At 37.7% G+C, this 27,918-nt stretch overlaps 1 protein-coding gene across 1 annotated transcript in view; it reads right to left on the bottom strand.

Annotated features, from left to right (window-relative positions):
* The window catches only part of LOC149549238 (protein DETOXIFICATION 44, chloroplastic-like), a 245,707-nt gene that overhangs the window by 153,633 nt on the left and 64,156 nt on the right, over positions 1-27,918 (bottom strand). The window contains exon 5 of the mRNA XM_089792653.1: positions 12,581-12,716. Coding sequence (XP_089648779.1) covers positions 12,581-12,716 — 136 coding nt within the window. The remainder of the gene's footprint in view (positions 1-12,580; positions 12,717-27,918) is intronic.

Here is a 27,918-nt window from a genome sequence, read left to right as displayed (position 1 = left end):
ACACTCATTCTTGAGTTGATCAAACTTTGGAAAAGGTTCCCATGATATAGGCCTTTTAGAGAAATTAGAGTAAGTTCCTCGTCATCTGCATTGTTTCCGATAGTGGCAAGTTGGTCTCTTATCTCAAAGATTCTTAAAAAATAATGTCATTGACTCTCCTTAGTTTATTTTTATATTCAGGAGTTGATGTTTTAATGTCAGTATTCTGCTTGCATCATTTATTTCAAATGTATCTTTTATAGTTTTAAACACTTCATATGTTGTTTTCAATCTTGCTATGGATGGAAGTATCTGATCCCTTACAGCATCAATTATGATCTTCTTAGCTTTATTGTTTCGTTTTTTCCAAGTTATTTTTTCTGATTCTTCTTCAAGCATCCTACTGTCTTTTTCTATAAAAGACTCTAATTCGAGTTATTCAAGTAAGGCTGTAATTCAAATTTTCCATGAGAAGTTTGCAGCCCCTTCCAATCGATCTTCTACTGTGATTCCGTACACCATTTTGATTTGGATAGAGTTTGATTTCTATAAGGCAAAGAACAAATCTGAATTCTGATTTTTCTCTAGTTAAGCTCTGATACCATGTTATTTGTGGATCTTTTCTAGAGAATAAATCTGTACGTCTAAAGAACAGTTAACAATGTCTTTTGTGATTCTCTTAACACCTTTCCTTTCCTAGCTGATAATGTGGATCAGATAATTATCTGATTTCTTTACTAATAGAGAACCGATGAAGGACAGACTGAAAGTGCAGATTATTCAAACTGAAAAAGGGACAGATCGATGACTGCTGAAGGATATACAATTGCCTTGGTTATTGATTGTATTCTCCATAGTCATCAGAGATATAAGTATACTGCTAGGGGGTCATGATCATGAATGGTTGTGACTCCCCATGGCAAGTCATAAAGAACACTTAGTAATGTCTTTTGTGATTCTCTTAACACCTTTCCTTTCCTAGATGATAATGTGGATCAGACAATTATCTGATTTCTTTACAAATAGAGAACCGATGAAGGACAGACTGAAAGTGTAGATTATTCAAACTGAAGAAGGGACAGATCGATGACTACTGAAGGATATAGAATTGCCTTGGTTATTGATTGTATTCTCCATAGTCATCGGAGATATAAGTATACTGCTAGGGGGTCACGATCATGAATGGTTGTGACTCCCCTCGTGGCACTTGCCATGGGGAGTCACACCCATTCATAATCGCGATTCCTCTTAATTACAACCAATGTGAAATATCAATTCATTAACTCTGCCGAAACAGATTAGTTAAGGGCATTTGTAACATACAACGATATATGTGTGTGTGTGTGTGTGTGCGTGACAACATCACACTTAAATATGCGTTCATCATTATTCATGATATGAATGCTTCAATCCGATGAAGCAAAATCTTAACAATTAGAAGAGGCTCAATCATATCCATGACAAAAACCTAATAATTTAAACTAAAAGATGGACATCTTTCAAATCAATAGAAGAAATTATCTAATTCCTTGAGGACAGGAAATTTGAGGAAGGATTGACTATCATGTACACATTTTAATATAGAATTTTCATTATAATTAGATAATATAATATTATTAAATAAATATTGCTAATAAAGTCATATGAAAATAATAAATAATAATTAAATATATATAACCTATTATCAATAAAATAATATTTAGTAATAATAAAGTTACAATAGAGGTTCACCTCGTAGTGCAATAGTAAAGTTGCAAGCCTGTGTTGATATGGGTCATGTGTTTGAATCTTGCCCCTACCGATGGTTGTGCCCCGCTGCTCACACCTGTGTTAGGCTATTCGTGCCCCACTATCTGATGGTAGTGTTTGGTAAATGGCTCATTCTGCCCCCTCGCCATTGATACTGACTTGTCCTACATGTTGCTAGTTGTCTGGACAGACTAAATGGTGCCTCCCCTGACATGTGCTTGTGCACAGCGAGGATTGGTTGGGGGCCCCTGCCCATTGACCAGGCCCTCAGTCTATCTGTTGTTGTTGTGGTGCACCTCAAGATTCTTCCTTGGTGATTTGGGTCTTCTTACCCACATGTTGCCTCAATTGCACTCATCATTCCTTGGGAGTTATAAATGGATTTGTGGTGGAGAGGTAAGGAGGTTGGGAGGTATAAGGAGATGTGAGTTGGACTGATAAGGTGATTGTTATGACAGTGTTATCTTTGGTGTTGATGCGCATCTAACATGGTTGGATCTCAAGGTTGAATATAATGTAATGTTTACTAGAGCGAGATCTTAGAGATGTTAACGCCTTAGAATCTCTTCAGGGATGGGGTCCCCCAAAGCGTGGCCCCACTAGTTTAAAACTCTCGTCAAAAGCGATTACTAATCAAATAAAAATAATGTAATTACAATAAATGAATAAATAAATATAAGAGAGAATATTGTAGAAAGTATCTTATCATTCTAAATAGGATTTAATAATAAATGATAATCAACACATAATAAATAAGAAAAAAAAAATATAATACAGAATAATATAAATTGACTAAATCTAATGAAAAGTGAAAAGATATGTAATTAGGAGACGTGACTACTTGAAATTAGGATATAAAAGGGAGGACAGTTTATTTTAAAGAGTAAGGAGCAAGAGGAGAAGATAGGAGTTAAAGAAGGATTAATGGAGAGGAAAAGAATGATAAGAAAACAAGGAAGTGACTTTTTCAAATGGTTGTAATGATGAAAAGATGTGATTCTTCAAAACAGTTGCAATAATGAATGGTTGTGACTCTTCGAAAAGATTGTAGTTATTAAGTGTTGTGAAATTTTGGAAGGAATTTAATTATAAAGAATGCTGACTTTTTGAGAGAATTGTGATTATGAAGATTTGTAACATTGCAAAAAGACATAGCTGAAAAATAAAATCGGATCTATAAATTACCATTGAAAAAGAAACAAATAAGGAGAACTAATAATTATGGAGTAAAATTGGAATCATCCCAAAATAGAATAAGATAAAAAGGTATTAATTCATATCAATAAATGCGATTCCTTTCAAAAAATGTAGATGCTTTAATAGACAAATCTTGTAGGACTTAAAAGGATGCCCTTCAAAGGAGATGGCTAAAAATCGAGGATCGTTCTGAAAAACACAGGAGGTCCTCCCAAAGGGCTATGAAGCCCAACTTGAATAACAGTTTCAAGGAAGGAGGCAAAGTAATTGAGGATCATTCTCTAGGACACAACGGATCCTCCTAGAGGGTTATGAAGCCTGATTTGAGGGAATTCTTAAGGGTTATCTAGAAACAAGTAAATATCTAAATATTAATTAGTATAATTAAATTTTATAATTTTCATTTACACATCTTTTTAGGTTAATCTTGGTGAGAAACAACTTCAGATGGGGGAATATTACAAGCATGCATTCAACACAATGTACTTGAGATACACAATGACTTGGGTGAGTTCTAGCAATTGTTTGGCTAGGTGGAGGCTAGTGCACAGAGGGTAGAAAACTCAATACGAGAATGAACCCAAGGAGTTGGCGAGGCTCTCGACCGCTTGCTTGCATTTTCTATAGACAGTTGCACTAAAGAGGTTGCACAATGTTTTGAGCCACGAGGTTGGCCTATCAAAGAGACCTCTAATATGAGAGAGGACTGGAGGCTTTGAGAACCCCAAAGAGAGAGCAGAACCCAAACCTTGCACAGGAGGGTTGAGAAAGCCCTTAGAAAGGGATATTATAAGTTTGAGAGGGCTCACCATTCAATAGAGGCCAGGCAGGTGGTGTAATGTTCCTAAGGTGAACTCGGCCTATAGGTGATCTCGATCCATAGGCAATTACTTAGGTAGCCTTGTCATGTGCTCCCAGTAGCAAATGCTTCAGGTAGTTCTCCCTTCGTGCTTTGGGTAGTCTTTCCAGTGCCTCAAGTAGTTCTCCTCCGTGCCTCAGGTAGTCTTTCCAATGCCTCAGGTAGTTCTCCTCCATGCCTCGGGTAGTTTTTCAAGTGCCTCAAGTAGTTCTCCTTCGTACCTCGGGTAGTCTTTCTAGTGCCTCAAGTAGTTCTCCTCTGTGCCTCAGGTAGTCTTTCTAGTGCCGCTGGTAGTTCTCCTCCATGCCTTGGGTAGTCTTTCCAGTGCCTCAGGTTGTGTGTCGTACGATGTCAATGTGCAAGATGGAAAGGTCGTACGATACCTTATTGGGTGTACAGTATGTTGTGGGTCTGATCATACAAATAGTGGGAGGTCGTATGGTAGATAAGGCCAAGAAGGTCGTACGGTGTCAAGTTCGTACGACAACTTCAGCCAAGGTCATACGAGATCAGTCTGTATAGTAGCCTTGTTGTGACAAGGTACAGCTTGCAAGTCGTGGCTTGTCAGGACGTTACTGTCGATAGGCTGCATACGATTCCGAAGATGAACAATATTTGATAAGAAATCCAGATATGCAAACAAGAGATACCAAAAAAGTTGCTCCACAAAATATATCGATATTTGCCAGAAGCAAATCAAGAAATACACAGACAGAATAGGGTGAGGGTTCATTCCCACCAAAACCGAGACAAGCCAAATAGGTAAGGTCTTTCACTTCCGAAATGGAGAATAACAGAAAACTCCAACAAGAATTCGCAGTACATAGAAAATAATCTAAAAGCATACATAAAGACTACCTACAAGCCATGCTTAAATACCCGTTGGGAAACTTTCCGAGGGTGTACAAAGATAGTCGACGGCGACACAAACTACGGAAACAAAATAAAAATGTGTCCGAGATATATTAAATCAATCAGCCCATTAACAAGGTTTAATTAAATACATTTATTTTACAATGGGGACATTACAGTCCTCCTGTTCCAGAATTTGCTTGTCCCCAAAGCAAATGCACATCTGGTTCTAAGAAACCTTCTGTAATTAGCTCCTTCAGTTCTGAGTCAAGCACTAAGTAGATCTTCCCACAGAAGTAAATGATGTCATCAATAACTTTGTATCTTTCATCGCGTATATAGCCATCCATCAACTCACATGCAAAAGTGTTCTTGGAATACTCGACCAATAGATGGGCCCGCCAATTATCCAAGGAATATGGCGAGATGTTGACTAACTTGTTTTTACTTGCAACGTCTCAGACCAAATCCTGTTTAAAAATTGCCTCCATCTTCTTGATTGTGACTTCCCTCGATCCTTTATTTGACATTCCTCTTAGCAACACCTTCTTGCCATCCGCTTTGAATGAAAAGTCCATCCTTTTGAAACTTTGAGTGTATTAGTGAAGAGTTTCCATCCACTGAATGCCCAAAATGATATTAGTATCAACCAAATCTATGACAAAGAAATCATCTGCCATGGTATAGTTTCCCATGGAAATTTGTAGGCGTGGGATCAAATCAGTGCAAGGTAACAAGGTTCCTCCTACAACCTTAACCTCAAATCCTCCATGCTCAACTATGCGCAGGCCTTTACTAGTGACCATAGATGAATTGATGAAATTGAGTGTGGCGTCACTATCAATCATGATTAGGACTCATTTTCTGTGAAGTGTGCCATGAACCCTAAAGATACCACTTCCAGTCAATGTAGTGAGGATAGCAATGGAACCCCCTTTTTGTATCAGGGCATTTCTTCTCTCTTGCTGGGTAATTTCTTCATCAGTTGTTGCAGGTATTTGTCCTTCGTCGTCATCAGGTATCACCTCAATGTAATGAATCTTTCCCTTCCCAAGGCAACGATGACCAGGTCCCCATGGTTCTTTGCATGTGAAACAGAGCTTTTTCCTCCGAAGTTCTTGTCAAGAATCTTCATCAATCTAAGGTTTCTTTTGAACTGTCTCCTTGTCCTTGTCTTCTAGTGGGGATGGTGTTGGTGTAGCTGTGTGAGTTTTGGAGGAAGATGCGGCCATGTCGCGCACCTTCTTAATAGCTTCGTTGAGTGCGCACGGGTTGAACCCTTTGATCCAACCTTTGAAAGGCTCTCTCAGCCCATCCATGAATAACACAATTCAATGTCTTTCAAAGATGTCTGTGACTAGTATTGACAACCTTTGGGAATCAGTGATGTAGTTGTCTACCATGCCCATTTTCTTTAGCTGAGCTAATCTTTGAAGTTTAGCTCAGGATCCTTCCCATCGAAACGGTCAATGAGTCTCTCAGTGAACTCGACATAAGAGGTCACTTGGTCGAGATCGAGAGTGACCAATCCATGATGCCACCACTCATGCGCCACTCCTTCTAGATGAAGTCTTGCGAACTTGATTGCTTCCTCTTCAGGCATTGGATTGAGTTGGAAATAGGTATCTACCTTTAGGACCCATGATTGTGCGGTAATGACTCCAGATCCATCAAATGGCAATAAGTTTACCTTTCCGATCTTTCTCCTGAGATCATCATTAAAATAACCGTGATTTCCTCCACCAGAATATCTCATTCTTAGATCAACATAGTCTCTGTAAGATATATCACCTTCCATATTCGCATTCTGCCAATCTTCCAAAAGTTTTTCTTGTATTTCCTCAAAAGTGGGCTTTCTTCCTTGCGTGGTGCTTCCGTCCTTGGAAGGAAGATGGGTATCAAGGGTCAAGAGCAAGAGGGTTGAAAGTTTGTCCTTCCCGAAACAGAATCATCGCTATGCCCATTTTGTTCTCCTATTGTCTTTCCCTCGGCCAATTTTTGTAGAGTTTCCTGCATAAGCCCTTGGGTTTCATTGATTTGCATTTTATTTTTGTTCAACTCTCTTAAAAAATTCATGAGTTCTGTCGTAGGATCCTAATGATCGGCCATTCTATCAATAGGGTTATTTTGCCTTCTCCTCCAAGTATAAACTTGCATTCACTTCCACAGGCAGGCAAGATCAAAAGCTCTCATACCACTGTAATGTTCCTAAGGAGAACTCGGCCTGTAGGTGATCTCGATCCGTAGGCAATTACTTAGGTAGCCTTGTCATGTGCTCCCAGTAGCAAATGCCTCAAGTAGTTACCCCTCCTTGCTTCGAGTAGTCTTTCCAGTGCCTCAAGTAGTTCTCCTCCATGCCTCGGGTATTCTTTCCAATGCCTCAGGTAGTTCTCTTCCGTGCCTCAGGTAGTCTTTCCAGTGCCTCACGTTGTGTGTCATACGGTGTCAATGTGCAGGATGGAAAGGTCAAACGGTACCTTATTGGCCATACGGTATTTTGCAGTCTAACCATAAGGACAGTGGGAGGATGTAAGGTAGACAAGGCCAGGAAGGTCATAAGATGTCAAGGCTGTACGGAAGCTTCAGCCGAGGCTGTATGGGATCAGTCCATACAGTAGCCTTGTTGTGACAGGGTACAGCTTGCAAGTCGTGGCTTGTCGAGAAGTTACTGTCGATGGGCTGCATATGATTCTGAAGATGAACAATATTTAATAAGAAATCCAGATATGCAAACAAGAGATACCAACAAAGTTGCTCCACAAAATATATCAATATTTGCTAGAATCAAATCAAGAAATACACAGACGGAATAGGGTGAGGGTTGATTCCCACCGAAATCGAGATAAACCAAATAGGGAAGGTCTTTCACTCCCGAAATGGCGAATAACAGAGAACTCCACCATAAATTCACAGTACATAGAAAATAATCCAAAAGCATACCTAAAGACTACCTACAAGCCATGCTTAAATACCCGTCGGGAAACTTTCTGAGGGTATACAAAGATAGCCGACGACGACACAAACTACGGAAACAAAATAAAAATGGCTCCGAGATATATTAAATCAATCAGCCCATTAACAAGGTTTAATTAAATACATTTATTTTATGACAAGGACATTACAAGTGGCATCTAGGATGGCTCAGAAGGAGTCGGTCACTCAACTTCGAACGGTAGAGGATGAGCTAGTGCAGTAGTGGGCTAAGGTGGGGGCTATAGAGACCTAGTAAAAATCTTAGGTGACAAATTTGATAGAGCAATTGGATTAGATAAGAACTTAGTGGGCAACAAAGAAGAGTCTCCCTGCGGCAGCGTTGGAGGAGTTGGATAAGAAGGATAGAGGTGTTGGAGGTAGTGTTTACGATGAAGGTCACGCATGAGAGGGAGATGTTTGCTGAAAGGGATTTGCAGCAACAAACTCAAAAGGTTCACTGGTTGAGGAAGTAGTCAATGGCATTGACACCACCTCCTACACCATTAGGGACGCTTTTTGGGCCCTTGGATCCTTGATTTCATGTCTATATATCTTATGCCCCATTTTGTTGTATGTCATTTAGAAACAACACTTTTTTGGGGGGGTGGAGGGAGGGGATGATGATGTTGGGTGATTAGCATTTGTAAGTATTGTGCCGAAAGGATGTTATCAAGGGGTCGATAGTTAGCTGGTAGTTGCCAACAGTTGGCATCTAACGCCTTTATATATACATTGTACTTAACTTTAGGGTAATGGTATATTATGGTGTACTATCTCTGAGATACATTGCAACGATTCTGAAAGCAATAAATAAACAAATCTGCGTTCTCTAAAATACATTGTGTATGCTAAGTGTCATGTTTTACATGCATTCTATTATGTTTTGAACATAAACTCTACAAGGCAAAAAACTTCTTGGAGTTATTAACAAAAACCCTCTTTAATCTTTGCTAGTTTTCTTTAAGTCAAAAATTAAATTGGTTTTGATGAAGTTTTTGTGATTCAAGGTTTCTTTAGGGTACTTTGAATGCATGTTGATATTTCAGTTTGTGTTTGTAAAGATTCTTTTGGAGGTTTTGGGTGTGTTCTTTCAAGCTGATTGCATCTTTTCTAGGTTGGCCATACACTTCCTTCTTGCTGGGTCAAACCACACATATTCACATGCAGTGTTTTATGGAAGGAAACGATTGAAATGGGTATTTTTGTTGAGTGATTTTCAACTGTAAGCAAACTCTTGTCATGGATTTTTCCTTGGTTTTAAGCTTGCATTAGTTTACAAGAGAAGATTGGCCTAACTATTAGGTTGTACAAGTGAAACAGATTTTTGGGTTGGGCGAGAGTTTTTGCAAGTGTTTGGAACTCTGGAGGTCTGAAAACTCTTATAAAATGAGCACAATGATTAATGAAAGTACCAGCAATAAGTGGAGGTCAATTTGAGAGGAAAACACAAGGAATCATAATTTTTGGACCAGATCACCAGTGTATTAGCACCCATTCTGCTGTTGCAAAGTTTCTGAGCATGTTTTCAGACCCAAGGATGAGGTTTTTGTGTGCAAAAGGTGCTGGATAACCAATCTCGGCAGATATGAAGTATTGGGTGTTGACTGGAGGTTTTCTTTACCCTATCACTACTCTTGGGTGACTTGTCAATTACCAGTGAATAAAATTTATAGTGAGCTCCTGGCTCTCCTAAAACTGAACTTGCTGCTACAGGTCTCAAACAGTTAAATTATATTGCTTCATTTTATGGTAGTTCAGAGGTTTGAACTGTTGGTTTATTTTGTATCAGCACTTCATGTTTTAAAACTTGCTTGCAAAGTCAAAAGAATTAAGTATTTTTATAACAGCAACATGATTTAAAAACTGAAAGATTCAATTCTGAAATTCCTTATCAGCAAACCTTCCACTTCCATTGTTATGTTATATTCTCTATCGGTAAGTTTTTTTCAAAAAAATCAAGGGTGCAACTGCATACTACAGAATCCCCTTTTTCTATCCAATATGAGCCATAACAAGAACTTACTGTTTGAAAGTACTATACAATCATTCATGATCTAGTACTTGGAGTAAATGTGATGCAGGAGCATCTTGCATTGGAAAATTATTGGAAAAAAAAAAAAAAAAAAAATCTGGAGGAGAGAGAAAAGTGACGAAAATTAGAGGAGAAATAATAAAAAATAAAAAGGAGAAAAGAAAGGAAAAGAGGATTTTTATTTTCGAGGTGCATAGGTGGCATAAATAGAAAAAAAAAAAAAAAATAGTTGTCATTGCATTAATCGAGGTGTGTAGGTGGCATCTTAGAAGCTTGTGGAAAGTTTCTTAAATCTTGCATTTAATATTTGTTGTGATCCATAAAGGAAATGTAATTTTCTAATTGGGCCACATGGTGGTGCTTAGTTGTAATTCTAGAAGGTTATGGAAGTTTTAGAAGGTTGTGGATATTGTGTTGGAGGAATTCTAGAAGGTTGTGGATAAGTCATGCATAGGATGGTAAGTGCCTATTTAAGCAAGGCATATGAGCATTTCTAATCAAGTTCAAGGAGTAGCTTGAGGAGTGGAAGCTCAAGGAGAAGTTTGAGAAGTAGAAGCTAGAAGGTGTGAAGACTCTTATTTAGGATTTCTCTTATGTTGAAGAAGTCATATCATCTTGTGGGTGTTGTAAGGATTTTTCAAGAATAATAAAATTATTTGTGGAGCATTTTTTTTTCTTGGTCTCTATATTGTTGCATTCTTGGTTGTGAGTTGTTAAAGTGGTGTGGCCCTCTATCAAGTGGTATCAGAGCAGAAGATCTTGAGTGTACAAGCAAATCGCCAAAGTGTGAGGCAGTTTGTACCAGGACCTTGGTTGGGTGAAGTTTATCAGAGCTGGTGGATTGCAAATCCATTGTCCTAGACTTGTGATGTGGTTCCTGATTGCTCGTGCGAGGTGGCAGGTTGCGATCTGACTTGAAAACAATTTGGTTGTCATAAGGAGCGTGGGAAGGATTTGTTGCAGAGGGTTTACGAAGATCTTGGGAGATGGCTCCGAGAGGATTGGACCCTAAGATGATTGTGAAAATTCATGATATAGTGGAGAGAAATTTTTCTAAGATGTTTGCTCGGTTGGATGCTAAAGCTAAGAAGGTCAAGGTGGAAGAGGATGGTTTTGCTGATCAGTTTGTGGAGCCTGATGCAGAACTTGCAGAGCAACTAGAGGTTGTTGCTGAAGATATTCCTAATGTTATTGATGTTGGGATCGAGGTTGGTTTTCATGATCAATTGGTTGAATCTGACACGGAGATTATGGAGCACTTGGAGGTGAATGATCCAGTTGTTGGAGGTGAGTTATGTATTGCAGAGCATCTTGTTGTGAGCAATGAGGTTGTTGGTGTTGAGAGTTTGGCATGTATTGATGGAGATCTACATGTTGGTGTTGATATGGAGTTTGTTGTTGCTAATGCGGGGTTTGTTGCTGCTGGTGTGGATTCACTAGTTGTTGATGTGAATGGGAGTTTGCTAATGAAGCATTATGTTCAGTTTGTTCCTGGGAATGAGCATGTTGATTGGATGGTTGAGATTCTAGTGTTTGATAGAGTAATGCAGATGTGTAGGATTTGCATGGTGGTTTTGTTGTCTCTATTGAGGTGGAAGCCTTTGGTGAAGATGAAGATGGTTGTAGATTTTCTTTTTGGCGTCCAAGTGTGGGACACACTTTTCTATCTACCGGGGGAGTCTGATGCAGGAGCATCTTGCATTGGAAAATTATTGGAAAAAAAAAAAAAAAAAACAATCTGGAGGAGAGAGAAAAGTGACGAAAATTAGAGGAGAAATAATAAAAAATAAAAAGGAGAAAAGAAAGGAAAAGAGGATTTTTATTTTCGAGGTGCATAAGTGGCATAAATAGAAAAAAAAAAAAAAAAAAAATAGTTGTCATTGCATTAATCGAGGTGTGTAGGTGGCATCTTAGAAGCTTGTGGAAAGTTTCTTAAATCTTGCATTTAATATTTGTTGTGATCCATAAAGGAAATGTAATTTTCTAATTGGGCCACTTGGTGGTGCTTAGTTGTAATTCTAGAAGGTTATGGAAGTTTTAAAAGGTTTTGGATATTGTGTAGGAGGAATTCTAGAAGGTTGTGGATAAGTCATGCATAGGGTGGTAAGTGCCTATTTAAGCAAGGCATATGAGCATTTCTAATCAAGCTCAAGGAGTAGCTTGAGGAGTGGAAGCTCAAGGAGAAGTTTGAGAAGTAGAAGCTAGAAGGTGTGAAGACTCTTATTTAGGATTTCTCTTATGTTGAAGAAGTCATATCATCTTGTGGGTGTTGTAAGGATTTTTCAAGAATAATAAAATTATTTGTGAAGCATTTTTTTTTCTTGGTCTCTATATTGTTGCATTCTTGGTTGTGAGTTGTTAGAGTAGTGTGGCCCTCTATCAAAATGAATCGTTATGAAGGATGCTATGAGCACCAACAAACCTTCATGGAGCGCCACACTCACAAACTTGGTGCCAGTAGGTGTTCATTACACTCTTCATTGATTGTTCTTCAATCAGTTTATTAAACTTGATGAAAGTTGAAGCATCGACTAGTCTTAGAACTCTGAATCAATGTATTACTGTTAAGGACAAAATATTTAGCTTAAAAGACAATCAAAATTTTCAGGAAATATAAACATGAAATTAGCTTTATGCAATAAAAAGACTTATGCATGGGAAAATCTAATATCATGTGACAATTACGAACTATAAATTTTTATTATTATTAATGTTAAAATTATAATGTCAGTAGACCCAGCAGTATATGTTGATTGTGTTTACACCTTAAATTGCAAAGCTAATATTTTAAGTTTATTTGAAGACTGTTTTGTGGAGTGGATATTGTCAATAGCTGAATAATATCGTGCAATAATTAAAATTTATGGTGTACCATTTCATAACTCTTAAAATACTGATGCAATCTTATCATTCTAACTAGAAAATCTTCGATCACTTGCCTGTAGCATATAAAGGCGTCTTAGTGTCCTTGAATCCACGGAAGACACCTTGCACTGCAAGAGAAACCACAGTACCTGGAGCACCAAGGGCTCTTAAACAAAGGTATTGCTCTGCTGGAAGATGCATTGGTGAATCCTATTAAAACCATAATTTGTTATATGGGTACAAATAGATTGTTTAAATGTATCAGAGGAGAAGAGAACAAAAAGGATAGTTGGATGTATAAATGTTAAAAATATATAACCACTAAGTGCTGAAATAAATGGCCAACCAATAAAATTCTTGTAATGCAATTTTTTATAATAAAAACTTTGTGACTTTATTTAACTGGCAGATGAAGATAAAAACAGATTATAAATTCATATAGACAAGTGTTTATAAATCAAAACATCATTACAGCTAAATCTCATTAGCTGTATAAAATCTGAGGAGCATCCAGATTTTCTGATACTTTTTTAGGCTTTTCTAGACAAATAAACTTAAGCATGTGAACATAATTTAACTTCACGCTTAGAATAGTGGATTCTTCACACCATTCAGAAAAAATTTAGCGAGCACACTGGGACCTGATCTTATCAATGTTCATTTTTCTAAGCTTTATAGATCTAAATGTTTACTTTAGCTATAAATCATAAAGTAAAAGACAGGCATCTAGTTTACCTATAGCTCTAACCATTTGTTTGTTACAGTTGCTAGTTACCTATGATATTATTCAGAACTTAATTGTCTTTTCTTTATACTATCCAGGAAATAAATTAAGTCTTGAGTTAAAGCAGGATCTTGACAATGTTCATTTTTCCTCACTATTATTTGAACTACTTATTTAATCAAGTTCTGGACTGCAAAAACAGTAAAAGTCATTTTGTTATCATAAAGGTCACCCGTCTTGAACCATTTAGCCCCTCAACGAAATTGCAGCCATGAATGTTGCAGTGATTCTGAGCCTTCCCACTATGCACCATTAAGAGAAGAATTTTCTGTAAAGTAAGATAAGATTTCAATATGATGAAGAGTGCTCCCCTTAATACCACAAACCATAGTTCAAAATAGCGCCGACAAAGCGCTGTTATCTTGTTTTGTCACGAGAAATTGAGGCTGGTGTGAACACATGCTTTTCACGCGAGATTTCTAGAATGAGAAGTTCAAAACTTCTTGGCGATAAAATTGCCACTTCTCGGCAAGAAAACATTAAGTTCTCTAGGGCATCACCAGTAAAACAAGGACGCCCAGCAAAACATATTTCTTTTCCAGCGTTGAGCATCTTGGGTGGAGGAGAAGATTTTACGAGGAGAATATAAGTGTTTGGCAGCAATCCAGAGTGATTGCAAGTGGATTAGGAGTGGATTTGAAGCTCTTTTCAAGCAAATCCTGATTCACAAGTTTCTTAAATTTTTTTCTTGAGTTAAAAATCGTTTTGTCTTGCCTTACTTGCATAACTTGCATCTAACTTTATTAGGACTCTAGAATACCATTTGCAATGTCCTCTAACACATTTTAGAGTGTAATGACTAAGATCTAACACCATGTTTTTCTATTTTTTCAAAAAAAATCATAGTTTTCTAATAATTTCATAACCTAAAAATTTTTTGTTTTATTCTTTCAAGTTTCAACTTGTGTTTCAACTTATTTGAAGTTTTAATCTACTATAGTTTGTTCCTAAATATGTTTATCAAATTTCTAAATTTGTGGCTTATTTTGTATGTGTAGGTTGATTTTACATTAAATGGCGAATATGGATTCCTCTACAATTGGGTCAGCTGCAGAATCTGGCAATGGCCCCATAGATGCATGTCCATCTGGATTCATAGATGTGCACCCTAAAGCGGCTAGCAACTTTGAAATATGGCTTTGAAGGAACGGAGTATAATAGTGCGATATGCATAAAATGTGAAAAACAAATTCGTGGAGGCATATTCCATTTTGAAGTGCCACCTTGCAAGTATACAAAATCATGACACAAGGTTTTGTGATAAAACTTCGGAAGAAATAAAAAGAGAGATGATTGCTTTGCTCGATGACCAAGAAGAACAAGTTGAAAGGGGAAAGGACAAAATTGACCATGAGGGAATCCATCTCCAAATCACAAGGTATGTTCCTTTTTAAGAATCATTTATTATTTTCTAATCACCATTTATGTTTGATTATGCTAAAACAATGATCATCATTCATAATGAAATGATGCAGGTTGTAACCAGGTATCCTAGTCACCCTTGATGAAGAAGTAGCAGCACTTGAGGGGATAGTGGGCTTTCTTCGTGGCCCACGGATCCGCGCACCTACCAATGTTAGGCCCTCAGGCTCAACTTCCACATCCGCTAGTTCTAGCAGACCACATGAATCTTCTACTGATGGTCATTTTACGCATAGAAACACACCTAAGCACAATCATCACTGGAGGGTAGGATTGAACAATGATGTGCATCGGCAAGTTGACATTCAATGTGCCGATTTTCGGGTTTTAACAACCTCTCCTTCAATGTTGCAAAAAGTACATATTTTCTGAATTTTGTGACTGGTTGTATGCTAGTCGAAAAAGGGCTACAATCCACCTACTCCTACAGACTTGAGTGGGAGTTTAGTTGACTTGTTTAAAACTTTAATACTTTTACAGTTTAACAATTTACTTATTTTTGTTGAATGTATTTTTTTCTTAATCAAAGTTGTCTAGTTAATGTCATTTTTTATTTTGTGCTTGTAGATTGCTGAAAGATTTTGTTTCTAGGGCTAAAGATGTGGTTACAGAGCAAAAATTACAATAGAAACAGAACAAATGCACCATACTTTCAAATGGATGGACGGATGGAAGAAAGCGTACCATCATCAACTTTTTGGTTTTTTGCAAGGATCATATAGTCTTTCTTAAATCCTTGGATGCCTCGGACAAGGTAAAGACGGCTTAGACTTTGGCTCTAATGCTAGAAAATGTTGTAATGGATGATGGGGATGAAAATGTGGTGCAAATCATAACCGACAATGCAACGGCATGTGGCAGCGGGTAGGATCTTACAAGAAAAGCATGGCACTCTTTTGGTCTCCTTGTCCAGAGCATGTTATTGACCTTCTTTTGGAGGATCCTGGGAAATTGGATTGGATGAAATTGGTTGTAGAGGATGCAAGAAAGATAACAAAATATATCTACAATCACCCTTGGGTCCTTCGATTGATGAGAGACTTCACCCATGAGAAGGATTTGATTAGACCCGTGGTCACAAGATTTGCAACGATTTTTTGAACACTACAATGTGTTCTTCAAATGAATCCTTTGAGGTAGATGTTTGTGAGTCCACCATGGCTAGAGTCAAGTTATTCAAAGAAGCTTGATGGACAAAGTGTTGCACGCATTGTCTTTGACAGCCACTTTTTTTATATAGCTATAAAAACTATAGTGGAAACTTGGAAACTTCAAAAGTTGAATATTTAATTTTTTTTGTATTTATTAATCAAATCTTTCATTATTAATTTATAACCCTACTCCCTGATTAATAATCGTTTTCAACGTTTCAATTGTAGGTGTTAAAGCCCTTGGTAAGAGTTCTTAGATAGGGAACAAATCCCAATGGGGTCCCTTTATGAGGCCATGGATAGGGCCAAAGAGACTGTAAGAAATAAATAAAGGGGAGATATTATTAATAGGAGGTGGAGCAATCAGCTCCACCAACCCATTCATGCAGCAAGGTATTTCCTCAACCCTTGTTACCGCTTCTCTCCATCATATGAGGATCCCAATGAACAAGTCATACAGGGCTTCAATGAATGCATGCAGAGGACGGTACCTGGCATTATCGTGAGAGACCTCATTGTGGCCGAGATGGAAGTGTATCAAAATGCAACAGCCAAGCTATTCTCCAATGCACTCAAACCCAAATTACAATATTTGGAATTTGGCGTCTTTCACATGCATGATAAGTAGATAAATACTAAGCTACAAAAACTTGTCCTCGCCTTGCCTTCTAACTCTTTAATATTTATCTTCCAGATGTTTGGTGGAGAAATTGAGGTGGAAATGTCCCAAATCTACAAAAACTTGCTCTTCGCATCTTATGTCAGCAATGTAGCTCATCCAATTGTAAGCATAATCGGAGCTTATTTGAATCCATTCACACAAAGAAGAGGAACAAGTTGGCACAGAAACACCTAAATGACCTTGTCTTTGTGCAATTTAACCATAAGTTGCGCGTAAGAAAGGTAGAGCCATCACCAGTTGAGCCACTTGATCTGGATGACGTAGATCCTTTTGGTAATTGGACAGCACAAAAGCAACCTCCATTGTTCACAGAGGATGACATATATGATTTGGAGAGGCAGGCTATGGAGGAGGAGGGTTTTGCACCAGGACTAGATGACATTTAGGAGGGCAGTGAGAGTGAGGACACTAAGAGTGAGTACAGTGACAATGAGGATTCAAAGGATGAGGAGTCATTGCCAGGGCCAACACTAGCACCAACACCAACACAAACGACTGCTAGGGCTAGAGCCACTATACCCCCTCCCTCTGCCATAGTTTTTACTAGAACTACTGAGAGGGGGAAGACGAAGATGTAGACTAGTTTCATATTGTACTTGACATTTGCATCTGCTTATCTTTTTACAAAAAACAATTCGGTATTTGTAGTTTGCTTCAAAGTTCAGAGTCTCTGACTACATCGGCTTTCCACATGAGAATGCAATTTTGTTACTTATTGAATTTATATATATCTAGATCAGCTTGTTTGTAATGTTCCCATTTCCAAAAAATAAAATTTAGTGATAAATAAATAAATATTTATTAAAAGAAAAATTTAATAGTTAATAATATTAAATATAAAAAAATTAATAAATCAATAATATAATTATATTGCAAATGATATTTTGATTGTATCAATATGAGTATTAATAATCAAATAAATAATAAATAAGAGAATATAAATAACGAATTATTACATAAATAACAATATTTCATATGATAGATTAAAATAAATATATTTCATAATAGATAACTAAACAATATAAGATATAATGACTAACATAATGTATCAAATATCATATATAAATTGTAGAATGGCTACCGACCAGAATAATAAAGCATACATTCAAATGTACTAGAATCAACAAAGCATTTAACCCCAAATATCATATGTACCAAAGTTGGCAAGGGAAACCAATATATTTTATTTATTACCCAAAACAACAAGTACATCATTCATGTTCCAATGTTCTTAAATAGAGGTCAATTGGTTAGGAAGACCAACCGACACATCCACTCACTACCAAACTACCCAACCCCAAACTATCTTTAATTACATCGTTGTATTATTACGCCCGACATCTATCCCCCCTCAGAAAAGAAGTTGTCTTCCAAATGACTACCCAAAAAAAACCAAAAGAAAACTATACTTCAAGAAGTAGGGTGGGAGGATGTCCCTAGACTAGATGTCCGTTCGCGGATACGTCGTAGATCTCGCTCCTCAGTCGTCTTCTTAACTCAAACTCCTTGAAGCAAGCGCAAGGCATCCATTCTATCCTTTTCTACTACTACCAATTTCACTTCCAAAGTTGCTTTCTCAGTCTATCATTTGGCTTCTATTTCTTCGTGTCAATTCCTTTTCTTCTTCCAGCCTCCTTATCAAGTTCTTTTCTTGCTGCACTGTATGGCAGATGTTCTTCATAAATGCTACTAGTGACTCTATTGCTGTAATGATGGCATATAAGTTCTACCCCTGATCCTGTTTTATGATCTCCTTAGTGGTCTGCTCCATTCCTTGTAACTCTTTGAGGAATTTTTCAGCTTTTTCCTCAAATGAAAGTGTTGTCATTCCTTCTTCTAATGGTTCTAAGTGCTCCTCTTGAGTTTCCATTCGATCCTTTGTCTCCATGTCCAAGGGAGTTGGTGAAAGGGAAGGTATCATTTCAAATTTTTCCAACAATTTCTATGCTTCTGCCAACACTGCATCCTCATTTTGTACTACTTTTGTTCCCTCCATGGGCTTCCCACCATGTACTTTCTTCTTGCCAATAGATTGAACCAGCAAGGCAATTGGTTGAACCACCTCTATGCCTTCTAGCGTCTCCAGTCTAACTTTATGTGCATCCTTCCTATGGTACCGGAGATCTATCATCCTAGTATGAGGCAACTAATCCGGAGCAACAAAGTTCGTTGGAATGGAAATTTGTTTCGCACCCCATTGCGGGAGTAGTTCTCCACTTGGTTCTTTTGTACCTACTCCTCGTGTCCCCTCCTTTTTGTCCTTCAGGAGTACCTTCTCCATACAAACTCCTTCTGCAGCATCCATAATCCCCTTCGTACCAACATCCTCCGTACGGACTTCTTCAATACCACCAACTATACAAATTTCTTCCTCCTGTCTCTCCTTTGTAGGGCTAGCCAGCATACGGTTGCCTCTAGTTTGGTCCTCATGGATTTTTGTGTACTTGAGAACAACTCTTAGCAATGGACCTCTGTCTGTTGGTAAGAATGTGACTTCTCCAGATGTGCCCTTGAGATGACTTAGCTGAAATTCCTCTTTGTTTGAATCATCTGAAGAAGATGCTCCTGTATTTGTCTCTTCTTCATCTGAATTCCCATCTTCTCCATCTGTGATTTGTGTTTGAACAAAAATGTCAGGTACTAACATGTGCCTTAGTCTCTTTTTCTTTAGCTCTCCCCCTCCAAGCCCCATTCCAAAGATATGTAGATGGAATCAATATGCCATGGCCAGTTTATAGGATTCCACTCTGCTTGCGGGTACAAATGTCCTCATGTGCTCTAGGGCTACTTGTGTTTTAACTACTTCCGAGAACAATGCTATGGCATGATGGGGCATGTAGAATGCTTTATGTTTTAGCTGCAAAAACTCCCTTAACCTTTCTTACAAAACTTGTGCCCAATTGTAAACCCTTCCCATATTCAGTCCATTTACTATGGGTAACATCTAGATGGCAATATCAGACGTGCGAATTCCACCTGTGATTTGTCTCTTCACAAGCTCTACAATGTATCTCCATTCATTATTGACTATGAATATTTGCTTCAACCCCCAACTGTTATTCTTACTTAGAATGTTGTCCCATTCTTATTCTGTAAGGTCATTCCTGCACATCAGCTATAGCCATTTCTTGTTTTCTTCCATAGTCATCTTTGTTGGATTTTTTGATGCATCATGCCCTTTGTTAGGAATCCCAAATACTTTATTTATCTCTTTTAAAGAATATGAGATAAAGAGGGTTTGCTGAAAATATTAAATTACAGATTTATGCCCTTTCTTGTTGTATCTAGCTACCATAGTTCTCAATAAGGTCGAATTTCTTTAAATAAAAAATGGGCATAAAATTTATTTTATCTACCTCTTCTTTTTGTAGTGCTTCCTTCAGTACATAGTGCTCATCTGCATTCTCCCACCATGTCCGGCACTCACTCCTTGCTACACTTTCAAATGTGACATTGGGAGCTGTGGTTTTTTCTACAATCTTCCCTTTATCCCTCTTGGTGGTCATTTTCTTTACCTGCAATATTTTATTTTTCCTTGAATCATTGACCCCCTTCTAGGATTACCAATACTTGTCTTTACCATCTTGTGATTATTTTCAAATACCCTAATTGTAAGTGAGGCTTCAAACTTTCCACTATCTTCTTCCATGTCATTGTCCCTTTCCACGTGTCTATGCCTCTTTGTTTCTTGGTACAACTCCTCTTGGTACCACCTACTACCCCTACAATCTCCTTGCTCCTGATGTCTTGCTTGTACCACCTTCTTCATACGACAAACTCTTGGTGTTGTTGTCTATATGGACTTTTGTATGTACATGGCTTCCTCCTAATCATATGACACTCACCCCTCGACTCCTATAGCTTCCCGTACATAATTCTTCCGACTGACTTATCTCACTTCCCCTCTTCGTACAGAATTGTTCAGTATGGAATTTCCCCGTACAATAGATCTTCGCCCAGTAATAGTCTGCAAAAATTCTCCGTACAACAATTCTAATAACCCTTTGTACTGATCTTCTCCCAATATGACCTCATATAGTAAATCTTGAGATGGTTCAATCCCCTTGTGCCCGTACTGCTTTTGTGGTGTTAATCCACCAATATAAAAGGGCTTTATTAGTTTCCCCTTGCTCTTTTCTTTTATCTTACCCTCGTTTACTTGTTCTGTTGTATTCTCTTTTATTTCCCTCACATGACTTTCTTCTTTTGTGTTTATGGAATAACTAGGAAAAGACTTCGTCCTTTCTTTATAAGGTTTCAATTTTGACCCAATGACTAGATCTTTTATGTCCTCCTTGTAACACCCTGGATAACCTTCCTCAAATTCCATCTCTTGAATCTACAACTTATTGCACTTTGGTTGAAACACTTCATAATCCTTCATTTGCCAATGAACAAGGCCATTAAGGGAACTTGTTTCATCTTCTAAACATTCTCCCAGTTGTAGAATGCCTTTTTCATCTAGCTCAATTCTATTGTCATCCTCTCCTTTGGCTTCTAAATCACAAGCAAGCCTTTGACTTATAGACTGGCTCCTTACGTGAATTGTGTATTTTCGACCGTCTACTTCGATAGAAAGGGTGTTTTTCTTCCATTTGTGATTTGTCTTTGCTGAGATTAACCATCCTCTCCCCAACAATGCATCATACCCCTTCTTCTCCAAGGCAATCACTACAAAATCCAGGAATAACTATTGAGTCCCAATCACCACGTTTTGTCCCATTAAGGTTCCGATGGGCTTGATTCCATGATTATCTGCTCCTACTAACTAGAAAGTGGGTGGCCAAAGGGTTGGTTTCCCAAGAGCCTTCCAGGTTTCTTCAAGGAGGACATTAATACCCGAGCCTCCATCTACAATAGGATTGGTCAATTTGCACCCAATTATCTCCATATCTACCACCGTCTGTGTCCTTCCCATCCCTATGGTCAATACAAAGTTATTGTCTTTCCCCACTTTTACTTCCTCCTTCAATGGTTCCTCCTTAGTACTATTTCCATGTGCCATTGCCACCCTTAAATGCGGTAGGGTCTCCAACAGATCCCCATATCATTACTGGTACAGTATCCTCCAGGACTTGCTTCAAGATGTTAGTTTCCAAGATGGACTTGGTGGAAGAAGTTTTAGGAGTACTGACCCTTCCTTCCTTATCCATTAAATCATGGATCTCACACCTGGCTTCGTCGAACGTCTCATTTTCTGTACTAACATCCGATTACGTGAGTTTTCTAGCCTATATCCGGGTGATGGCTAATACTTCCTCCTCTAGCTCTACCACCTCCAGTATGTTCACACTTTTCTATTTGGGGCAGTTGGCGTCCTCATGATTACCTGGTCTACACCATTTGCAGAGCATCCCCCCACTCGGTCCTCCAATCTGTCAGTCACGAGCAAAGTGTCCCCATTCATTACATCTCCTACATTGTATCATGGGTCATCCACTAGAGTCGTACTAAATTTGATTCCTTGGTGTGTTGTTATTACTATTATTCTTACTAACCCTCATGTTGTTTTGGTACCCCCCGGGTGATGCTTTCGTGTTTGTGTTGCGTGGGGGAGTACAGGGAGGTGTGGACGACTCTCATTGCATGCTTTCAAATTGTCGAGACAATCCTTGATAGAGTGCCCCATTACCTGGCATATGTCACAGAATGCCATCTTGGGGCATGTGTTCTTCCTTTTCACAGTTTATACACCATAGTTCTTTTCCTTCTCTTTTCTCCTCCTTGCTTCCTATCATTTCTCTCATCATCCTCATCATGTCTTTTTGCAATCCTTGGATGGTTTTAGATTCTTCCCCACTTTCTTCGAACTCACTCTGGGTTTTGTATGTCCTTCCTTTAGAAATTTTTCTCACTCACTAGATCCATTACGCGAGAACATGCCTTAGCAAATGATGATGGTGGGATAATTTTCATTTTTCTCTGTAGGGACAGGGTTAACCCTTCAATAAACCACCTTTTCGTTAGCCTATCTACAAGTTTGTTATCTAGTTTCCCTATTAGCTCCTTCAGTCTTCTACTATGTGCTCTTTCAGATTCATTTTTCCCTTGTCTTGTGTTGTATATCTCAGTTACAATCTCATCATCATCCTCTAAGAGTCTTGATTCCTTCTTGAAAGTTGTGAGTAGGTCCCTCCACGTGGCCTTCCTAGCCTCCATGTCTTTATACCAATCAAAAGCCATGCCCCGTAGAGTGGCAGGAAATGCCTTTAACCATTCATTGGCCATATTTCTTCATTTGCCTACCATATAATCATGCAGGATTTACAATGTCTTGCGGGGTCTTCTATCTTTTCTCTTGTGAACATTGGAAGTTTTTGCTTTTCTGTAGCCATCCTTTTCCCACTCCTCCTTTGACAATTCCCTCCTATCAGGACTATGTTCCCTCCTGCAAGGAGAGTTTTTTGGGTGCCTAGTCTATTGACATCTCCTTCTCCTCCTAGCTCCTCCTCTGTATGACTAGAGCTTTGTTCCTAAGTATAACAATGTTTCCTATGTGTCGAGGTCTCAAGGTCTATCCACCCCTCCTTCCTTCCTCGTCCTTCTGAGATTGCCAAATTGGCAATGACCTTTATTGTATTTTCAATTAAATTATCTTGGACTTGATTTGGATCTTAGGATTGATTAACAAGTTCTCTTAAGTGGCAATGTCTTTCTTCCTGTTCCCTATTCCATAGGAGTCGCTGCAAGATTGTTTCCCTCTCAATTTCTTCTTCTCATACTCACCTTGGGTGCTTGTTTGGAAGTAGGCCCATTAATTATTCTGTTGCTTGCTTGTCCTCCTTGGATTTTCTCTCTCCTGATGTTCCTGTGTATTTCTTTTGGCCAATTGTTGGAGCAATTTTTGCTTTCTCCACTCTCTTTGTACTTCGACTCTTTCTTCCTCTGCATGTGCCAAGTTTCTTGCCAACAACCGAGGAATTTGTCCAAGAAGATCATACCCTGTTCGTGGCACGAAAGTTTGTCTACTACCATGCTTTCTGGAACCTCTCTCTCTCTCTCTCGAGCTTCCATTTACATGTACTCATCGACAGAGACTTCCCAAGCTACCACCAGATCTCGTGCCGCCTAATTTTCCCTTGTGATTTCCTCCTCTTCTTCATCGCTGTTAGTTACTTGCATTCATGGTAGGAATGGCCTGTCCATTACTCCATTCCATCGAATATATGGCCTCCAAGATCAAACTTAGGCAACGATGCCAAAATATACAATAGTTACTAACCAAAAAAATAAAGCATACATTCAAATGTACTAGAATAAACAAAGCATTTAATACCAATAACATATGTACCAAATTTGGTGAGGGAAACCAATGTGTTTTATTGAATACCCAAAACAACAAGTACATCATTCATATTCCAATGTTCTTAAATTGAGGTCAATTGGTTAGGAAGACCAACCAACACATCCCCTCGCTACCAAACTACCCAACCCCAAACTATCTTTAGTTACATCATTGTATTATTACTCCCTATATATATATAATAGAAATAAAATGTCAAATATTGTATACACATATTGAGTGTATTATTATTATATATAACTAAATGATGAATTTAAATATATAAATAAAATAAATTATAACTATTAATAATAAACCAAACCAGCAACTCAAAGTCGCGTCTGTTAGAGTACACAACCATTCAACAATATATAAATAGAGATCAATGAATACTCTGGAAAGGATACACAAAGAGGTGGAATTCATATCCGAGCAAGAAAAGAATGAAACAAATCTATCAATACGTCTGAATCAGACAGAAAATAGGACGAGTTTTAGAAAGGGAAAAACATAAACAATAGTGATTAAAGAAGAAATCAAACACTTCTAGATTTCTCTGGATCAAAGGGAGGAAGTGAGAACAATAACGAACTATCTCTGACAAAGGTGGAAGCAATTTAATAAGATTTCCAAGCGGATAAACTTCCACCCATCGCACAAGAAATTAAGACAAGCTTCCTTGATATAATTTCAGAGCCAGATAAACAAGCATCAGAACATTGAATTCCCTATCGATCCCAACTACGTGGACATTGCACCTAATAGTGAAAGGACTCCACATCAGCTTCAAAGGAAGGAGAACTACAAATAAGCAACAGAAGCATCAACATCGGTGAAACATACCATCTACTTCCTATACATTGATAGTATTGAAATTTTAGTAAGCCTAAGGAACCATCTGTGTTACAGTTACAAGAAACAAAACATTGCATTCCAAATTAGAAGGGATTATTAAAGCTAGATTGGCAGCGCATCTCTAAGAGGTTATGATTAGTTGTCATATACAATTCGTGGAAAAGTTTTACATAATTGTGATATAAGTTTTCACATATTGATGCATCTTTGACATTGTCTTCAGCCATTCACCGGGTGCAGATTCAAAGGAGTTGCCAATCTAGGAAACTTGAAGCTTGAAAGCATTTACGTTTCCTATTCTAGAATTAAAGGAAGAAATATCTATATTTAATTAGCATTATATTATAGTTCAAATCACAAGCTATGTTATGAGTTCATCATTCATATCAAACCAACATTTTAAATCAAAATATCAGAGCAAACAAATATTCATAAAAGATTTAGGAATTAAGTGTAAGTCATAGGCAAAGGGAACTCATTTATAAGTAATTAGTCCCAAAACACACATGACTATGCTGGGGTCATTGCATTGTTTTGTTTGTTTACTCATTTACTGACTCATTACATGCATCTACTTATTGAATTTTGTAAAAAAATGCATTTTTAATTAAATTTAAGTTATTTTTAAAATTCTCGATATTTTCTAAGAAGTTACCGATTTCTCTTTGATATTTGCCGAGAAAACTTTTTTTTTGCCTCGCAGATAAGTCGCCAAGAATGAGATTTTGAACTGTGCCACAAACACATAACAAAAATAAAGAAACAACACCAATTTACAAGAATTAGAAAATGGGTTTCTAATTATCTATAAAAGTATGGATTTGCAGATTTCAGAAATACAATATGCAAAGCCACATGGGCGTTTTCGTTACAATATTTTGTAAGATAGAGCCATGGACAACAACCCAAAACAGCCCTAGACAACCCTAGGGGCTTTCCTTAAATAGGCAATTTTTCACCGCCTAGAAAGGTTCTAGAAGTTTAGCCTTAAAACTTACAGCCGACCAACCCTAAAATTATATTATTTTTCACAATTTATTACATAGAATCGGCTCAAGGCAATTTCAAATTATATTTTTCGGTAACCCAACTTTAAGAGGCCATAACTTTTGAACCATAGACCCGACTGGCTATTATACCACTTTTAGGAAATGGCAACTCTTGATCTACAATGCCTAAGTTGTGCAATCTCCAACTACTTGGGTTTGACCCCTTTTCGGAGCCTCTAAAGCCTTTGAAATTGAGCTCAAAGTTTTTATGCCAATAATCTACACTGAAAATCCTCAATAACTTCACCACTACATATGATATGGCAATGAAACTCAATTCGCAAACTGATATATCTCAAAGAAACCTCCACCTGTCAAAATTAGAACATTCTAAACTCGAAAGACCAATTTACTAAAAATAGTAAGATCCTACAAATAGCAACTCTGCACTGAAACAACCATATTGAAAAGATAGATACAGAAATATTTTTGGGTGATGCAAGATTGCCCTTACATCCAGGATGCTCCTATATGTCCCCAAGGTAATTAAAGAAGTGACCTTGTCACATTTCAGGTGTTCAAAGGAAACCCAAGATGGTTAACCTCCTCCCTTGTCATCCATGATGAATCTTTTATAGGTCGTCCTTTCCATTTGACCAAATATTCTTCATATGTCTTGTTCCTTGTCCTTCTGATAATACGACTATCCAATATATCATCAAGAATCCTCCACTATGCTTCTATGACCTCTTCTTCAACACCTCCTTCGTGATACTCTATCAAATCTGAAATGTTAAATATGGTGAAATATTAAGTTCAGTGGGCGACTCTACTTCATAAGCATTTCCTGAATCATGCTTTTTCAGTATCTTACATGGTCCAAACTTCTTCATTTTCAACTTATTATATGTTCCTACTTAAAATCACTCCTTCCTTAAATGAACCATGACTTCATCCCCAACCTCAAATTCCTTATGCATGCTTTTCTCATTTGCCTTATCCTTGTGTTGTGTATTCATTTTTGTAATGTGTTTCCTCACCTCCTTTTGGATGTTCTTCAAGTGTTCTGCGAAATCCTCAACTTCAGCACTACTTATTTGCCCTTTACCTAGCTTCCTTAATTCAGAAGCATTTGTAGGACTACTTCCATATACAATCTAGAATGGCGATTTAACAGTGCTCCTGTTGACAAAATTATTATATGCAAATTCTACCTGTGGTAAAATCATATCCCATCCTGTTGGCTTATCTCCAACCAAACATCTCAGCATATTTCCCAAACTCCTATTCACAACCTCTATCCGTTCATCGGTATGTGGATGATGTAATGAGATGAACTTCAAATGTCCACAATGTCTAATACAGGTAATGGCCAATACAGTAATGTATTTTGCTTTGCTCCTTTTGCCATCTGACATAATTCGCAACATTGTACAAACCTCTTGACATCTTGCTACTACTATGACCAGTAATAATTCTCACTAACTAGAACAATGATTTTATCTCAACCAAAATATCAATCCAACCCTCCATTATGCTTCTCCTTGATGAGATTCTGCCTCATATAACTTCTTGAAATGCACAGCTAACTTCCTCTAAATAGCATACCATCTTGAATGATGAAATCCAACCACTTGGTTATGTCTATAGAAACCGGTTCTGTACAAGTTTTCCAATCTTCACCTAAATCAGGATCCTCTGAATACAAACTCTTGAGTTCCTTGAAGCCAACCACCTCATTTTGCATCTTTTTCAGCAAAATGTATCTCCTGCTAAGAGCATCTATAACCCTGTTGGGCTTCTCACTCCTATGTTTTAAAACAAATGTGTAACTCTGCAAAAACTCAACCCATTTCAAATGTCTCTAATTCAACTTTTCTTGACTATTCAAATATTGCACAGCTTGATGATTAGTATACAAAACAAACTCCTTGGGAGGAAAATAGTGTCTTCGCTTCTTCAATGCCTAAATTATAGCATTAAAATTCTTGATCATAAACAGAATATTTCCTCTTGGCATCATTTAACTTCTCACTGAAATAAGCAACATGTCTACCTTCTTGGCTCAAAATAGCTCTTATTGTAGTACCACTAGCATCATAGTCTACTTGAAACACGTTATTAAAATTTGGAAGTTCCAAAACAAGTTGTTTTGTAACTTTATGTTTTAACAAATTAAAACTCTTATCTGTTCTTGTAGCCTACTAAAACTCTTTCCTATCCTGTCTCATTGTTTTAGTCAAGGGT

Source organism: Cupressus sempervirens, chromosome 7 (assembly GCF_028749045.1).
Source record: "Cupressus sempervirens isolate cs-2001-9-10 chromosome 7, ASM2874904v1, whole genome shotgun sequence".
Taxonomy (NCBI): Eukaryota; Viridiplantae; Streptophyta; class Pinopsida; order Cupressales; family Cupressaceae; genus Cupressus; species Cupressus sempervirens.
The sequence above is the reverse complement of the archived record's forward strand: the minus strand, read 5'-3'. Positions and strand labels throughout refer to the sequence as shown.